The sequence below is a fragment of the Aethalodelphis obliquidens genome, unplaced genomic scaffold, assembly GCF_003676395.1.
Source record: "Aethalodelphis obliquidens isolate GAN/ISIS:26980383/991018 unplaced genomic scaffold, ASM367639v1 scaffold39, whole genome shotgun sequence".
NCBI classification, from domain to species: Eukaryota; Metazoa; Chordata; class Mammalia; order Artiodactyla; family Delphinidae; genus Aethalodelphis; species Aethalodelphis obliquidens.
In genome coordinates, this window is record NW_020837983.1 from 9,774,092 (window position 1) to 9,793,432 (window position 19,341).

Below are 19,341 nucleotides of genomic sequence, written 5' to 3' on the forward strand. Positions count from 1 at the left end.
TTATTTATTTGATAATAATGGCTTTTTCTTGATGATGGCTACATAGCTGAAACCTAGAAGTAGACCCTCAGGTCCTGGCAGGTTACATAGTACCTACAAACTGATTATAGATCCTACCAGCAACAGACGTTTTGCCATCCTTTCACCAGACTTGACCATTATATTTGAAAGACAGAATAGTATGGTGTTACTATGGATCTACTATACATATTCTCACTGCTTTAAATTCACTGATCATATAAAAAGAGAAGAATGCACTACCTTAGTGTTTGATCTTTACCACACAGATCTAACGTCACGATCAATTGCTTTCAGTATTTTCTTTGAAATCACATAAAGGTTCATATGTGCCAAATTTCATAAGGATCACATGATAAGGTCAAGAAATACAAATTCCAAGGCAGAATTTATATGCCCGGTTCACATATGACAGTAATACTATGTAACCATATGTTGAATATAATACACAGTATGTAAATGCTATTCTTGAAAGCAATCCAATCAATAAAAACTAAAATAAATAACACTTTAATAACACATTTCAAATCAACTGAAAATGGAATAGATGGACTCTGTGGCAAGAACATCCCTATAAAATTGACATTCAGAGGCCATTAAAACCCAGAGAGTAAAACAATCCTGAAACTAAAGAAAAACTGTGAATATTTAGAAGATTTTTAAAAGCCTACTATATTGTATGCCAAGACACAGCAGTTGTTTTTATTTAAAGAGCTATTTCAATAAAAACTGTGGATTGCCAAGCATTAAAAAGCTAATTCCATTTGCCATCACCAATAGCTGAATGAAACCTTACAAAATATATACAATATTAACCTTAAAAAAAGTTTAAAATACACAGTATTTAATAGAAAAAGTCAAAACTGAAAAAAGTCAACTTTTAGTCATAATTGGAACTATTAAAAGATTGACCAATTTTATCATTTAAGAAGGTTATGGGAAAGCTACTGAAGTTAACTTCAAAAGGCTAGCAGTAAAAGTGATTGTAATGTCAGTAAAACTCTGAAACAGATCAAATAACCCCTAAGTAGTACTAATCCACTGCATCTTTGAACATGTATATGCCTCTTTTTAAGCTGAAAAGGTTGCCCTTTTTTTCTTCAACTTGTTTCCAACATCCCATTTAAAAAAAAAAAAAATCTATTCAACTGTTAACAGTCAGCAGCTCAGAGTACAGAAGCTTTACCTTCACTCAAAGATGATATGAGTTAAGATTTGAAATATCTTTTCCTCTTTGGCCTGGTTCTGGAAAACATGGTTTTGTCATTCTACCTGTAGAGAGAGAGTGTCTCTTTCTTCATACAAGTATTTGTGTACTGTATGTATACAAACAAATGCATTAATGAAGGTTACATACAATATTTTAACCATTTTTTTCCTCTTGCTTATCAGCTCAAACTCTTACACCAAAATTGATGTTTGTGTTGTAATTGACATTTTTAATTTTAATTTTGCCTCTTCAGATCCTGGGAAGACTTTGCCTGAAGCCCTTGATTACTGCACAGTTTGGTTGCAGACAGTACCTGGAGAAATAGACAGCAAAAGTGGTATTCCACCTTCACTTGTAATGCTACAAATTAAAGATTTTCTTAATGGACCAGGTAAGAAAGTCGTAATTCAAACTTTTTTTTGTATGAGTCTATTAACGTGTACATAGGGTCTGTTAACAATCCTGACATTCCTTGCCAGAAATGAGTAATTCATTTGTCTTCCAGACGTGTACTCTTCTCAGGCTGCCCATTCTAGAGATCAAAAGGCAAATATTAATATACATTAAAAATTACCTTTAGTCTGACAAAAAGTAGTTATCAATTAAAAAATAATTGACTGGAAGCCAAAGACTCAAGATTTTATTTCTACCTTTTCTACTAATCGTGGGACCTTAGGCAGTTATCTAATCTCCTGTGCCTCAGTTTCCTTCCCTGTAAATGAAGAGAATAAAATAGATGATGGGTGGATAGATGGGTGGGTGGGTAGATGGATGGTTAGGTGGATAGGGTACATGACATACATACATAAGATAATATACATAAGTGGATTGGATTAGATAGATAAATACACTTATTTCAAATGCTTAGCAAAGTGCTTAGGACATATTAACACTCAATTTTAAATAGGTAGATATAGATATCAAAAGATATTGAGTGCTTATTATGTCCCAGGTACTAAGTGCTTTACATACTTGTATAAACCCAAGAAGTAGGCCCTATAATTATCCCTACTTTATGAATAAGGAAGCTAAGACTTAGAAAAATGAAGTAAATTGCCCAAGATCACAGTAGCAGAGGAGCCATTCAAACTCTGGTCTTTATGACTCCAAAGACCTAGATCACTTTTATACTGCACTAATTTTAGCATAACTAAAGATTTTTTTCTTTCTTCTCCATCTCCTTCTCCTCCTCTTTCTTTTTCCTACTCTATTTCTTCTTCCTTCTCATGTTCCTCCTTTTCTTTTCTTTGTTACTCTTCCCTTACCTCCATGAGGTCTTAGCTATTTATTTAACAGAAATTACTACATTCAGTTTCCCTTTTGTTATGTTATATTTACAGTGCTGCAGAACCTGTTAGTCATTAAAGGAATACTAGTTTCTTCATTACGAATTTAAAACAATGGTGTTACACTGTCTTAAGATCTCTAGCAGTACTCTGCAAGGCATGTATTTTGATGATTGAAAACTATCACTCTGTGGACCTGATTCAGTTTGTGTGCATGCTGGTGCACTTACGATCTATGACTACAGATAGGAAAGGTGGCCCATCATCACATCTGGAATAGAAAGAGCCTGAAACCACCTCAGTTGGCCCTTTCACTCTAGGTCAGTTCTTCTTAAGCATGTTTTTCCAGTGCTGGAATTTAAAAGGTATAGGAGGAATATGAAGAACTAGTTCTAATCATTAGTATCTAGCTGTGGTTTTAAAGACGCAAAGGAAGTAAAGAAGCTGATGATAAGGCTAAGGGAGTCATTAAAGTTCGAAGAATCCTTTGGGGTGAGCTGGATGATTGAAAGGAGTGTGAGTCCGCATACTTGGTTAGTGAGTGTGAAGTACCATATTTCACTGAATTCAAGCAACCATCAATTGTAGGAAAAAACATTTTGCATACCACTAAGGAAAAAGAAAAAATATCTGCTATTTGAGCTATGATACAGTGCTTTCTTACTGCATCAGTTGCAGGGCAAAAGACACCATGCTGGAATGAACGAAATAGGGTAAGAACATAAGGGTAGTTCATGGACAAGTGACAGGGAAACTTGCATTTACTTCTTTTTTCTCTCTTTTAGTGTCAGATTTCTTTTGCTTTCAGGCACAGTCTTTCACCTTTTGGCTAAAAAGTTCCCTTCTAGTTTACATTTGATTGATTTGTTTGTAAAAGGGATGGGATCTTCAAGTCAGTGGTAAATTGTGTACCATATTTTCATGGCTACCAAATAAATTGAACTTTAAGAGAAATGTCAATGAACAAATGAAAAATTATATGTTTATCATTCTGTCATTCAATGTGACTATGTAGCAGAAGTGCGATTTTTACAATAGTTGTACGTTTATATTTCTTATACTTCTTAAAACTGGAAACTACATATATGCCATTTCTAATTTTATGCCCATTCAATAATAGTGATAATATATCTGGAGATTCAAACTTTTAAATTAATGAATTGAAATAGTTATTTTACAGCCATGCTTCTCAAACTGGAGTGTGCATTTGAGCATCTCTGGGGAGCTGGTTAAATGCAAATGTGACTTAATAGGGATGAAATTCTACATTTCTAACAAGCTCCCAGGTGAAATGGGTACTGTTGATCTGGGGATAACACATTTTGTACCAAGATTTTATTTGACTCATATATTAATAATATATATATATATATGACTTTCTTAATACCATCAATAACAATTACTGAGACTCAAAATGCAGATATGTTGGGGCACAGGAGAGGGGGATGATACAAACAATGATGAATGGTTTTTTAAATGGTACTTTTATTATGAAAAATCAAATACAATGTCCAATAAATGGTTTAAGTTCTTCAAAGTCTTAAAACATTTTAACCAAGAGCACTTTTCTTTCATAAATTATTTGAGGGAAGATTACTTTGAATGATATGTCAGTTCTGTGGGATTCCACTAGAACATTAACCTAACAGCCTTGAACTACTCCAGAATTTACTACCTTAGACAAAAAATTCCTTAAACAATTTGTTATATAAAGTATGTAAGTAGATGTTATTACATAATATAATTGTATTCTCTCACTATACAGCTACACTATATTAATTGAGAGATCAATAGGAATAACAGGACATAATAAAGCATTTCTTGCTGTAGGAATGTATTATTTTATAGATTTTTGGCAACTCAAGAAATATATATTTCCAGATTTTACATAATAGTATATTAAGAGCAATATTATTTATGCTAAGACTGGGGGAACAAACTTCAGCTTTATAATATTCCCCAATACTATCCTCTTCCCTTAAAAAATAAAAAGGCCTTTTTTTTAATATTGAAAATAATGCTTCTAAGTTTTATGCAGTATTATCGTTAAGAATCTTTTGATACCAAAAGATTGTTTTATTGTTTATTTTAATCTATATGCACATCTTATTTAAGTACCATTCCCAAAGAATGCTTTATGCTGCAATGCTCCATCTCTAAAATAGTATATTTTCGTTTCTTCTTTTCTTGCTCTTGAATTAAGGTTTCAGTAACAAAGAAGTTATGACGCTGAAGAGTAGAGGAAATACCGATTATAACTACCCAACCTTAAATTTTCTTCATAAAGGTGCAAACTTAACAGCTTTTGAATTCATCCTGTCGGATGTTTTTTCCAGGGATTATTTTATCTAAACAAGGTGGTGCATATGCTGCTCTTTAGCATCTGTTTTTGGAAAAAATACTTCAGTGTTCTTGAGTATTCCCTGATTTCCTCTGTTCACTTAATAGTACCTTAGAGCAAATGGTAGGTCCCAACTTCTACATCAAAAACCCCTTCAAAGCTCTCCCAACCCCGACCTCCTTCCTTCAGAGGCAACAACTGTACTACCCATTAGCAAGGTCAGTGGCTTGGAGAAACCTGGAAAACAGCAGCTACCAGAAACCCAGCAGAACAATATCTCCAGCAGGTGATAGATTAGTTGGAACAAATTGGAACCATTGCAGTGCGGCAATCCTGGTTTCTTTCAAGCTGTTTTTTTAAATGTCGTCATTTTAATACACAATCTAAGGCCCGCGGAACAATCCACAGCAGGTTAATTTGAATCATATGATGTGTCACTGCCCTCAGCTGACATGAGCTCTATTCCATGTGTGAAGCCATAATAAATCCATTCCCAACCGAGGAAAATTCCCCGTGAGAAGGTGAACTAATCCAGGCCTCACACTGGCATGCTAGCCCGCCATAATTGAAAGCAGGGCCACCTGTTCCCAGCACAGTTAGCCGATAGAGAAAAAAATTACCATTAGATCAGATATGTCTTCTATTGAAAACTAATTCATACTTCTTGCAAATTCAGATTCAGCTGTGAACTGCTTAATATGACATCATACAGAAACTTAGGAATGTGCCCACTTGATCCCAGTTTTGTTAACTATAGGATTTCTTAACTTTGAAATGAATTTTTTTTTTTTTTTAATTTAATGAGAGCTGACACATGAGAAGAAGAACTGGGAAGGGTGCAGATTTTTCTAATTAACTCAGGGTCATTTACAAAAATATTTGAGCTCCCTGGTATTTTTTTCATTGTTTCTTTGCAGACATATTTTTGAACACTGTCACTGTAGCCGTAAAATGACATTTAAAGGACAACAAAGAAAAAATATGCCAAATTAGGAGAACATTTCCACATCATTTATGTTTTGTTGTAAATTAATTAGCATACCACAATCTTCGTATAATTTTAATTATATCAAACACAAAGTTATGACTGTAATTTCCTATTTCTTTTATTTTCGTATACCTGGTGTCTCTAGTTGAAACACCTATCCACTGATAGTTTTTCTCTTAATAAAATCATTTATTTAGTCTCTTCTTGTTTAACCTGTTCAGTAATTTACCTATGTAGTTTTCAGTTTTTCTGATTTCATTCTAGCTTTGGATTGGTTTTATTTAATTTTTGTTTGAAAATTTTATTTGACTTTTAACTGATTATAACCCATTTTGAGTATAGTTTTCTTCTTATATTTTGTGAATTAACTAAGTGTTTTATAGGTTGCAATGATTGTAATTTTTTCTTTAAAAATAATCCTAAACATCCTAGAATATCCCATTTCCACAAGCCTCTTGGATTTGAATGAAAATATATACTTAAATAATGTGAAATATTGCTTTAAAAACTTCTCAGATACAGTAGCACACTATTCAAATAGGTTTGTTTATATGAATATAAAGTAGAAATTTTAAGTTTACCCCCAATTTTGTGTATTTTGGAAACATTTTTACTTTTCTTGATGGAATCTGCTTTTATGTTCTGTTATTACTGAATTCATTACTCATGACATATGTCGTCCAGACATATGTAGAAGATGACTGATTCAGGGGAATTAAGATACCTGAAAAAGACACAAATAGCCCCCTGACATTTTCTGGAGTAGAAAATGAAGAATAAGTAATATGATTTTTAAATACAAGAAGATTCAAGGTGAAAGGAAGCATCTTAAAAGCTAATTTTAATTAATTTATTCCTCTTAATGTAACCCTGATAGTTAACCCTTTGCCTCTTTTCTCTTTCCAGAAATAGGGCCAAGGTCCATACCCTAATGACTGGAGTCCTATCTCTATCTTAATTCAGTTTTACAGCCATACTAGCAGGCTATCTTCTACACTTAAGAAATGTAAACTAGTTAATAAAACTGTAAGAACCTTGACTTTTGCATTTCCTGAGCTTTATGGGTTCCAATTTGCAGTGTCAGCATTGCATTATCATAGTTTATTTTCCCCATGATTTATCAAAATAAAACAGTAAACTTGAAGTCAGGATGTCAAATAGAGAGTGGACCAATAATTTTATTTTATTATTTAATTAAAAAAAATTGAAGTAGAGTTGATTTACAATATTGTGTTAATTTCAGGTGAACAGCTTAGTGATTCAGTTTTTTTGCAGATTGTATTCCATTTTAGGTTATTACAAGATATTGGGTATATTTCCCTGTGCTATACACTAAATCCTTGTTGATTATCTATTTTATGTGTAGTAGTTTGTACCTGTTAGTCCCATACTCCTAATTTGTCCCGTGCCCTCTCTCTCTCCCCTTTGGTAACTAGAAGTTTGTTTTCTATGTCTGTGAGTCTGTTTCTGTTTTGTATATACATTCATTTGTATTATTTTTTTAGATTCCACATGTAAGTGATATCATTCAGTTTTTGTCTTTCCCTGTCTGACTTATTTCACTAAGCATAATATTGTCTAGGTCTATCCACGTTGCTGCAAATGGCAATATTTCATTCTTTTTTATAGCTGAATAGTATTCCATTGTATATATATGCACCACATCATCTTAAGCCAGTAGTCTGTTGATGAGCACTTGGGTTGCTTCCATGTCTTGGCTACTGTAAATGGTGCTGCTATGAACATTGAGGTGCATGTATCTTTTTGAATTAGAGTTTTCATTTTTTCTGGATATATACCTAAGAGTAAAATTGCTGGATCATATGATAGTTCTATTTTTAGTTTTTTGAGGAACTTCCATACTGTTTTCCATAGTGACTGCACCAATTTACATTCCCATCAGCCATGTATGAGGGTTCCCTTTTCTCCACATCCTCTCCAGCATTTGTCATATATAGCCTTTTTGATGATAGCCAGTCTGACCAGTGTGATGTGATACCTCATTGTGATTTTGATTTGCATTCATCTAATAATTAGTGATGTTGAGTATCTTTTCATGTGCCTGTTAGCCATCTGTATGTCTTCTTTGGAAAAATACCTATTCAGGTCTTTTGCCCATTTTTTGATTGGGTTGTATGAGTTGTTGAGTACAACAACTTGATATTGAGTTGTATGAGTTATTTGTATATTTTAGATATTAACCCCTTGTCAGTTGCATCATTTGCAAATATTGTCTTACATTCCGTAGGTTGTCTTTTCATTTTGTTGATGGTTCCTTTGCTGTGAAAAAGCTTTTAAGTTTGATTAGATCCCATTTGTTTATTTTTGCTTTTATTTCTTTTGCCTTGGGAGACTGATCTAAGAAATTACTGCTACGATTTATGTCAGAAAATGTTTCACCTATGTTCTTTCTAGGAGTTTTATGGTGTCATGTCTTACATTCAGGTCTTTAAACCATTTTGAGTTTATTTTTGTATATGGTGTGAGGGAATGTTCTAATTTCATTGTTTTACATGAAGCTGTCCACCTTTCCCAGCACCTCTTGTTGAAGAAACTGTCTTTTCTCCATTGTATATTCTTGCCTCCTTTGTCATAAATTAATTGACTGTAGATTTATGGGTTTATTTCTGGGCTCTCTATTCCATTCCATTGATCTATGTGTCTGTTTTTGTGCCAATATGATGCTGTTTTGATTACAGTAGATTTGTAGTATAGTCTGAAGTCTAGAAGGGTTATACCTCCAGCTCTGTTCTTTTTTCTCAGAATTGTTTTGGCAATTCTGGGTCTTTTGTGGTTCCATGTAAATTTTAGGATTATTTATTCTAGTTCTGTGAAAAAATGTCATGGGTGATTTGATAGGGATTGCAGTAAGTCTGTAGATTCCTTTGGGTAGTATGGCCATTTTAACAATATTAATTCTTCCAATCCAAGAGCACGGGATATCTTTCCATTTCACTGAATCATCTTCAGTTTCCTTAATCAGTGTTTTATAGTTTTCAGTGTATATGTCTTTCACCTCCTTGGTTATGCTTATTCCTAGGGTTTTGTGGATGTTTTTGGATGCAGTTTTAGATAGATTTTTTTTTTTTTTTTACTTTCTGATACTTCATTACTAGTGTATAGAAATGGAACAGATTTTTGTATATTAATCTTGTATTCTGCAACCTTGCTGAATTCATTTATTAGTTATAATAGTTTTTGGGTGGAGACTTTAAGGTTCTCTGTATAGAGCACCATGTCATCTGCAAATAGTGACAGTTTTACCTCCTCCCTTCCAATTTGGGTACCTCTTATTTTTTTTTTCTTTTCTTATTGCTGTGGCTAGGACTTCCAATACTATGTTAAATAGAAGCAGTGAGAGTGGGTATCCTTGTCTTGTTCCAGAATTTAGCAAGAAGTCTTTCAATTTTCCACCATTGAGTATTACGTTGGCTGTGGGTTTGTCATAAATGGCATTTATTATGTTGAGATGTGTTCCCTCTGTACCCACTTTGATGAGAGTTTTCATCATGAATGGATGTTGAATTTTGTCTTTAGCCTTCTATTCTTTGTATAGACAATAATGTCAGCTATCTCTTTTATGCCTACAATTTCCAAATGCCTAGTTCTAGTTTTGATTTATTATGCAACACCAGGACTATTCCTTCATCTGCCTATGAAATGTGTTTAGTTATTTAAAATTCAGCATGTTCACATTAAGTCAAACCATTTTTCTTTCCTCTTCTTTTTCACTCCTTCTCTTAGTCTGGTCTTCAAATTTCTTTACATTTGCTAGTGATAGCAACATTTTTCCACTTGTGTCTTCTCACAATTTTACTGTCACCTTCAATTCATCTTTTTTTTTTATTCCAAGTCTTTTTAGTTTTTCCTTTGAAATGGTCCTCCATTATGCCTACTATCTCCCTAGTGGGTCTGGGCCCTCACTACTTCTTCCGTCTGTTTTCTGGCAGCCCTAATTTCAGATTCTCCTTTTACTCAATAATTTTCTCCCCTCTGCTTTTGCTAGATTAGCCTGCTCTGCAAACTCATATGAATCTTGACCACCCACCTCCCTCAGTTAATCAAATCATAACTCTTCTCAGAGCTCAAGACTCTGTAATCTGGTGTCATCTCAACAATCCAGGTTTACTGTCACTAAGAAGGTAATTCTGAGTGAGATTGTTTTGCTTCTTTGAACCTCAGTATTTTCTTCTGTAACATAAGAGAGTTTTCCTAAGATTCCTCCAAATTCTAAAATGATGGCTGTAATCCCCAGTGGAACTCTTCATTTATTTTTCACAACAAGCATTTATGAGCAATTATGATATTTCAAGTATTGTTCTAAATATTGGAAATACAGTGGTAAGCAAAAGATACACAATCGCTTCTCTCAAGAAATGCACACCATGTAGTAGAAAAGACAGGCTTTGATTACCAAGTAGTCACACTGAATAATATATATTTACAACCTAATATAAGTGTCATGAACTTCTATGGACTTATAAAAGAGTGGAGATTTAGGGAAGCTTCTCTGAGCTGAGTTCAGACATTTGAATGAAAAGGAGTTAACCAAAGACATGGAGGGGAGGGCATCTTTCTGACAGAATGTATGCCGAAGACCCTGTGGGGAAGGGAATCATGGCACACTGAAGGAAATGAAAAAAGGGTAGAGGGAGGGAACAGTAGGAGGAAATGAGGCTGTAGAGAGAGACAGAGGCCAGGCCTTGTTGGCCATAATAAAGGATTTTGGAGGTTTTATCTTTAGAGCACTGGGAAACCATTGAAGAACTTTAAGCTGGACATGTATGTGATGGGGGAGAGAGGAGGTATGTGTGTTTATTGATATGGTTATATTTGCATTTTGAAAAGATGATTCTAGTTGCACAATGGAGAATAGATAAGAAGAGCTAGAGTAGGGGCAGGCAACCAATTAGGAGAATATTGCAGTAGTACTAGTGAGAGATAATGGTAAGTTGGATCAAGGAATGGTAATAAACATGGAGAAAAGTGAAAGATTTGGTAGATATTAGGGAGGGAAAATCCATAGACTGGTAATGGAATAGAGGGGATGGAGGGTAAGAGAAATTAAGCATGACTTATGGGTTCCTGGCTGATCTAACTGAATGAATATGGTGCTGTGGACTGAATTGTGTTCCCACAAAATTCATATGTTGAAGTTCTAGTCCCCACTGTGATGGGGCCTTTGGGAGATAATTACATTTAGATGAGGTCATGAGGATTGGACCTTCATGGTGGGATTAGTGCACCAGAGAGCTTCCTGTCTTTCTCTCTGTCTCTCTCTCTTCCATGTGAGGACACAGTGATAAAGCAGCCATGCAATACAGGAAGACAGTCTTCAGCAGAAACCAACCTCAGCTCATTCCCCGATCTCAGAATTTCAGCTCTAAACTGTGAGAAAATAAATTTCTGTTGTTTAAGTCTCGCAGTTTGTGGTATTTTGGTATGGTACCCCAAGCTGGTGGTAATCCTATTTACTGATATAGAAAATGCTTGAAAGGAGCTATATTTTGTTTGTTTGTTATGTGTATGAGAGTAGGGGAGATCATGAGTTTTGCCTTGGATATGCTGAGTTTGTGGTAATTGTACTTACATATCTGGAGCTCACAAGAAAGACTAAGACTAGTGATAAAGGATTGGATGTTTTGGAGTTTGGGGGATATAGGTGCTAATTCAAGCCACAGGCCTGGTTGAAAATACTCAGGGAAAAAGTAGAGAGGAAGTAGAGAAAAGAGCCTAAGACTTCATATTGAAGAAGTCCAATCAGTATTCAACTGTCTAAGAGGAAAAGGAGGAGACTTGAAAGGAAACTGAGGGCTAAGAGGAAAATTTGGAGAGTGTTATATCAAAGAAGCCAAGGGAAAAGAGTGTAGAAGTACTAGACAATGTCAAGTAGTGATACAAGATACAGAAAGATGAGAAATTGAAAATAGCTAATGGATTTATAGACATGTGACTACAAATATTATCCCTTCACCCCATTGGATTAACTTGGATGGACCCTAGTCTAGAATGCATTGAGGAGTGGAAGCAGAGAGTATAACTCTTCCAAGAAGTTTGGTTGTGAAGAAGAATAATAAGGATAGAATATGAAGGGGCATTTTGTTTCGTTTTGGTTTTTCCTTTTTAAAAAATTGTCCAAATGGGACTTCCCTGGTGGTGCAGTAGTTAAGAATCCACCTGCCAATGCAGAGGACATGGATTCGAGCCCTGGTCCAGGAATATCGCACATCCCGCAGAGCAACTAAGCCTGTGTGCCACCAACTACTGAGCCTGTTCTCTAGAGCCTGCAAGCCACAACTACTGAGCCCATGCACCGCAACTGCTGAAGCCCATGCGCCTAGAGCCCATGCTCCGCAAAAAGAGAAGCCACCGCAATGAGAAGCCCGTGCACCGCAGCAAAGAGTAGCCCCCGCTCGCCGCAACTAGAGAAAGCCCACGCGCAGCAACAAAGACCCAACACAGCCAAAAATAAATAAATAAATTTATCCCCCAAAAATTGAAGTATAGTTGATGTACAACGTTATATAAGTTACAGGTGTACAATATGGTGATTCACAATTTTTAAAGGTTATACTCCATTTATAGTTTTCATAAATGAAGGGGCATTTTGTATCATGGTTTTGGGTTTTATTTTTATGATGAAAGAGACTTGAATTTTCTCATGTTTAAATATCAGCCAGAAGAATCCAGTTGAGAGAAGAATTGGATAAACTAAAAAGAAAAAAGATAAAGGTGTGTTCCTTAGAAAGAATGAAGGAGAAGAATCCAATATACATATGAAAGAACTGGTGTTACCTAACAAATTAAGGAAGGAAAGGAAAATGGCATATGCAGGTAGTTTTTCAGCTTGGTAGCAGGAAATTGGAGGAAATTTAATGGCTTTAACTTTCTCCTTGAAGCTAGAAGCAAAGTCATCTGTTGAAGTTGAAGAGAAGAGAGAGAGAAGAGAGATGATTTCAATGGTTTGAAATCATCCTCCAATATGATTTCTTCATATGCTATAGTCATTCTCATCTCTATGCCTTTTTAAAACTTTTTTATTATGGAAAATTTAAAATATATACGAAAGTAAACTGAATAGTATATAGAACCTCCTGCTTAAACAATTGTCAACTTTTGGCCAATATATTGTTTCTTATATACCCCTATCTACTTCCTCACCTTCTGTGTTATTTTGAAGCAAATCCCATGATCATATTATATCACCTGTAATATTTCTGTTTGTATCTATAAAGATAAGAACTTTTAAAAACATAACTGCAATGCTTATCAAACCTAAAGAGAATAATTCTTCAGTATCATCAAATATCTAATTATCTCATGAATATCGTAGTGCGTGTGGGTGTTTGTGTGCACGTATGGTTTTTGGGGTTTTTTTTTTTTTTTTTTTTTTTTTTAAACCTGGAGCCAGATAAGGTCTATGCATGGCTATTGGTTATGTCTTTCAAATTTCTTTTATCACTAGGTTTCCTCCTCTCTTTTTTCATCTCTTGCAATTTATTTATTTATTTTTATTGAGGTATAGTTGATATTCAGTGTTTCAGATATACAGCAAAGTGATTCAGTTATATATATATATTTTTTAATATATTCTTTTTTCAGATTCTTTTCCATTATAGGTTATTACAAGATACTGAATATATCAATAGTTCCCTGTGCTATACAGTAGGTCCTCATTGTTTATCTATTTTATCTATAGTAGTGTGTATCAGTTAATCCAAATTCCCAATTTATCCCCCCACTACTTTCCCCTTTGATAACCATAAGTTTGTTTTCTGAGTCTATTTCTGTTTTGTAAATAAGTTCATTTCTATAATTCTTTTTAGATTCCACATATAAGTAATATCATATGATATTTGTCTTTGTCTGTCTGACTTACTTCACTTAATATGATCATCTCTAGCTCCATCCATGTTTCTGCAAATGGCATTGTTTCACTGATTTTTATGGCTGAGTAATATTCCATTGTGTATATAGTATATATTTATATACCACATCTTCTTTATCCATTTATCTGTCCATGGACATTTAGGTTGCCTCCATGTCTTGGCTATTGTAAATAGTGCTGCTGTGAACATTGGGATGCATGTATCTTTTTGAATTAGAGTTTTCATCTTTTCTGTATATATGCTCAGGAGTGGGATTGCTGGATCATATGGTAACTATTTTTAGGTTTTTAGGAACCTCCATCCTGTTCTCCATAGTAGCTGCACCAATTTACATTCCCACCAGCAATGTAGGAGGGTCACCTTTTCTTCACACCCTCTCCAGCATTTATTATTTGTAGACTTTTTGATGATGGCTATCCTGAGTGGTGTGAGGTGGTACCTCATTGTAGTTTTGATTTGCATTTCTCTGATAATTAGCAATATTGAGCATCTTTTCATGTGCTTGTCAGCCACCTGTATGCCTTCTTTGGAGAAATGTCTATTTAGGTCTTCTGCCTATTTTTTGATTGGGTTTGTTTGTTGTTGTTTTTTTTTGATATTGAGCTGTATGAGCTGTTTGTATATTTTGGAAGTTAAGCCCTTATTGGTCACATTGTCTGCAAATATTTTCTCCCATTCCATGGGTTGTTTTTTTCATTTTGTTTATGGTTTCCTTTGCTGTGCAAAAGCTTTTACGTTTAATTAGGTCCCATTTGTTTATTTTTGCTTTTGTTTCCATTACTCTAGGAGATGGATCCAGAAAACATTGCTGTGATTTACGTAAAAGAGTGTTCTTCCTATGTTTTCCTCTAAGAGTTTTATAGTATCCAGTCTTACATTTAGATTTGTAATTCATTTTGAGTTAATTTTTGTATATGTTGTTAGAGAATGTTCTAATTTCATTCTTCTACATAGCTGTCCAGTTTTCCCAGTACCACTTATTAAACAAACTGTCTTTTCTCCATTGTATATTCTTGCCTCCTGTGTTATAGATTGACCATAAGTGCATGGGTTTATTTCTGGGCTTTCTATCCTGTTCCATTGATCTATGTGTCTGTTTTTGTGTCAGTACCATACTGTTTTGATTACTGTAGTTTTGTAGTATAGTCTGAAGTCAGGGAGCATGATTCATATATATTTAAGAAACCAGATCATTTATCATGCAGAGTTTACCACAATTTGGATTTTGTCTGCCCTTGTTCTCTATATTTCCTTCATATAAACTAGTAGTTGGCTTTATCTGATTCAAGTTTGCTTGTTTTATTTATTTATTTTTTAGCAAGACTGTTTTCTAAAAGGTTTTATATTGTGTTCCATCAGGAGGCATATAGTGTCTGAAGGTTTCTTTTTGTGATGTTAATAGCCATTGATGCTTAATGCCTAAATTCATTGAAGGTTGCAAACAGTAATATTTTAATTCTAGCATTCTTTTTTCACATAGTAGCTGGAATATTTCTATAAAGAGAAACATTTCCTTATCTAATATTTGATTACTTAGTAGTATTGTTCAGCTAAGAAAGGTAGGATAAATCTTTTCCCTTTATTTACCCATTAAAAAAAATAAGTTAGTTTTCTAGATGGGAGGAATTTTTTCATAATGTATATGCATATCAAATTATCACAATGTACACTTTAAATATCTTACAATTTTATTTGTCAATCATACCTCAATAAAACTGGGGAAAAATGAGTTACTTTTCTCAGTATTCCAGTGGTGGCCATTTAGTTGTTTTTTGCTGTTATTCTGAATTCATTACTTTTAGTGATGCTCAAATTGTCTCCTCATTGCCAGTGGTAGTCTCTATAAATTGGCTTCTCTATGCTTTTAATCTTCCCTTAGTCTGAAATCCTTGCTCCCTTGTCTCAAAACATTTGGCTGTTCCCAAAAATCAGATATGCTGTCTCCAAGGATGAGTATATGCCATCATTGAGAATAGGAAGAAAAAAAAAAAAGGAAATGGGCACCAAAAACGCTGCCACAATTTGGAGCAATGGAATATACTTAGTCTTCTATGATAACTGCTTAGAGGGAGAGAAGCTTATTTAGATGAGTTCAGTTCAATACATTCATTTTAGAAAACCAATTCAATTACCCTATAATCAGAACTTTTACATTGTGTTTTATTTTGGTAGGACAGTGTAGTCAAAAACAGTCAATGCTTGATTTTAAGAATATGTACATGAGTAATTATGCCCATTTCCAAGTATTAAGCACCATGAACTGCTGCTGGCTGACCAAGTCAAGGGCATGTGTCAGTCCATGTCTCTGAGCCTCCTTAGCAGTACATGGGACAGCCTACAACCAGTTCCATTTGGTGTACCATTGTTAATGGATACAGTTATGTCTGCTGCCACTGAGGTCTTTATACTTCACACCTTCAACGAAAACCTGTTGATCTCATGGTAAAGGGCAGCTTTCCAAGTTTTCTAACTCTCACACCTGTGAATACTCAGTCTCCACTGTCCATTATCATCATGAATACCTTTACTTTGACACTGTAACAAAAATCTGAATTTAAATTGCTGAATAAGAGGAAAAAATGTACTATGACCTAATAATAAAAAATATTTTTATTAGAGTTACTGTAACTCATAAAGTCAAGTTTGATTATAAATTTGGTCTTTGATTTGCATTTACGCTTCTACAGTGGTGGGGGGGAAAACCATCATTCCTGTGTCTGTACAAAGGCACCATGGCCACTGATTGTTTTCCTAGCAAGCCTTGCTTGTCTTAAAAAGAGAAAAATTGTCTTTTACAAATAAAATTCCAAAGGAAGAAGCACTTAACAAAGAATTTTTCTTTCACAAATGTTATGATTTGGGTATAACAAGCCATATTGAATCCATTGGGTTTTTGGTAATAGATTTCAAAATACTTCATAAATGTAAATAATATGATGACTAATGGGTCAAGTAAAGTTGGAACATTTTAAATGAGAAAATAGCTGGAACAGTTTTCAAGAAACTTTTCCAGTTGATGTTTGGTCCCCCACAAGGTGTGCATTAACATAAACTTAGGGGAATCACCTCTGGGGCTTGAATTCCCTCTCTGATTTCATTATTACAATATGATTCTTTTCCTTTCACTATTAAGTCATCTCTTAGGGTGATGGGAGCATAAAATAAGTGTAATTTATTTGTATTTGTCTAATCTCCTTTTAACTCAATAATCATTCCATCATTCTGTTTCCTGGTAGCTGTTCAGAAAGTTTTGAAGGGTAATTAGAGTCTAATAATTGACAGGCATGGGTTTGCTTGGTAACTTAAAGATATAGAATGTGTTCTGGGGATGGTGAGAAATTAGATTTGGCAGAGAAATAGATGACTCAGCTGGGAGATTCTCTATTACTACACATTCTTAAAATCTAAACGTTGAAAGTAATCCATTTATTAAAGTTCATTGAGGATTATGAAAAAAATTCTAAACCCTTTAAAACAAGAATCTGATAATAATTGGAATAAAATCCACATGAGCCACCTATGCCTGGTTCTTTATCCAGTCCTATTTCCAATTCTTGTAAAACATCATTTTATATAGCTCCCACTGTTTCTGTTGAATAAAACTTTTGTAGTCCATTCCTTTAATGTTTTCATCTCAATAATGAGGTTAGTGTTTTTCATCAGTTTTTAAAAGTATGAAAGAAGACCAGAAAATACTCAATTTTTATTTTTTTATGTTTATAAATGCCAAATTTGTTTCCATAATTTTCCCATTTGTAAAAATAATTGTGAAAATAATTTTCCTATCATTTTGAAACTACAAATTATTTACAATAATTTTCTACCCCAAAAAGTACCTGACTAGTTGAAGGATGTAACAGTCTAGAGACACTGGGGAATAAAAGTAACAATACAAATTTGTTGAATTATCAGATGTAACAGTGACTTCATGATTTTAATTGAAGGATTCACACATGCTGATGGACTTTACACAGCAATAAAGGGTGCTGTTGCATTTGTGGTGTTTCTCATTCTGGTGCGTGCTGCATATCTCTTGGTGGACCTGGTACTTTGAAAGGAATACCCAATATTACAGTATAGCCTCATTTTAGCTCTGCTTTTTGGGCTCTTGACCTGACTTGCCCAAACAGGACTGCCCCAGTTCTCTGTGTAAACATAGGCTGTGTTTTGCAAGGAATGTGGCTCAACACTCAAGCTCTCAGGGGGTGGGAGTGGGGGACTTGTGGCCTAGTGGAGGGCACCATGCACAGAGGTTGCACTGTATGCAAACAAACATACAGAAACCATTTAAAAGGTAAATTATTTAAATGTTTTAAATATCAACTTATTTCTTACGGAAAGTTAACATAACACCTGTATTGTGCTATATATATAGCTCTAGTAGATTTTTGAACTTTCCAAAAACTTTTATCTGCTGCTGCTCAGTGACTGAGAGATTGCATTTGTACTCCTAGGTTTAAGATCACTCAAAGAATGAAGTTTTCATGCACACATAACAGTTTGACCTAACCACACAGGAAAGATAGATCAAGTGATCAAAGTGTCCAAATAAGAAGCCCTCCTTTATCAATCCAGTGTTTTAGGAAAGAGTCATTCAGGAACCAGCCCACAAAAAGTTAACATTAAAAACTTACATTTCAATTCACTAAGCAAAAGAAATATATAAGAAATGTAAATAATTAAACTTCAAAATGATTTTTTTAAATTATCCTGTAGCATTTATTCTTCTGAAGTTATTAAAGTTTAAAATCACACTGACACTTTTGGAACAAACTACATGAGAGACAGAGATACAAGATACTGGTTCAGATTTTCTTATTCATAAAATTTGTTGAGTCCTGGTTAATTGTTATATATAAACTAGTGACCTAATAGAGATTCATGACTTAAAAGAACGAGACAGGCAATTTTACCTAGTTATATATTTGTCATCTCCATTTTGAGCTATTAAACTCGTACTGAATAAATACTGTGGGCTGTTCTTGATGTTGCTTTGGGAAATTGATCTTTCTGATTTCAGACTTTTCAAAGAAGTTATATTTACTAGAATAAGATAGACAATATAGCTCAAATAGAGTCATAGTTGAAATTCACAAATATGATTAGATTTTAGTACACATTTCTTTTTCTGAATTATCAGCATTTGACTTCTACTGATAAAAAAGAACCTTTTTTTAAAATTTATTTTGTAGAGCCAAGTCACATGAAAGAATATATTCTCTCTCATAATTAAACTACTTTATTATTTTTTTAACATCTTTATTGGAGTATACTGGCTTTACACTGGTGTGTTAGTTTCTGCTTTATAACAAAGTGAATCAGTTATACATATACATATGTCCCCATATCTCTTTCCTCTTGCGTCTCCCTCCCTCCCACCCTCCCTATCTCACCCCTCTAGGTGGTCACAAATCACCGAGCTGATCTCCCTGTGCTATGCAGCTGCTTCCCACTAGCTATCTATTTTACATTTGGTAGTGTATATATGTCCGTGCCACTCTCTCACTTTCTCTCAGCTTACCCTTCTCCCTCCCCATATCCTCAAGTCCATTCTCTAGTAGGTCTGTGTCTTTATTCCCATCTTGCCCCTAGGTTGTTCAGGACCTTTT

General features: G+C 34.4%; 1 protein-coding gene across 3 annotated transcripts in view; it reads left to right on the top strand.

The window, feature by feature from the left end:
* VPS13B (vacuolar protein sorting 13 homolog B) overlaps positions 1 to 19,341 on the top strand; it is a 778,894-nt gene that overhangs the window by 559,942 nt on the left and 199,611 nt on the right. For all 3 annotated transcript variants that reach the window (XM_027131497.1, XM_027131496.1, XM_027131498.1), the window contains one exon: positions 1,482 to 1,619. In XM_027131497.1, coding sequence (XP_026987298.1) covers positions 1,482 to 1,619 — 138 coding nt within the window. The remainder of the gene's footprint in view (positions 1 to 1,481; positions 1,620 to 19,341) is intronic.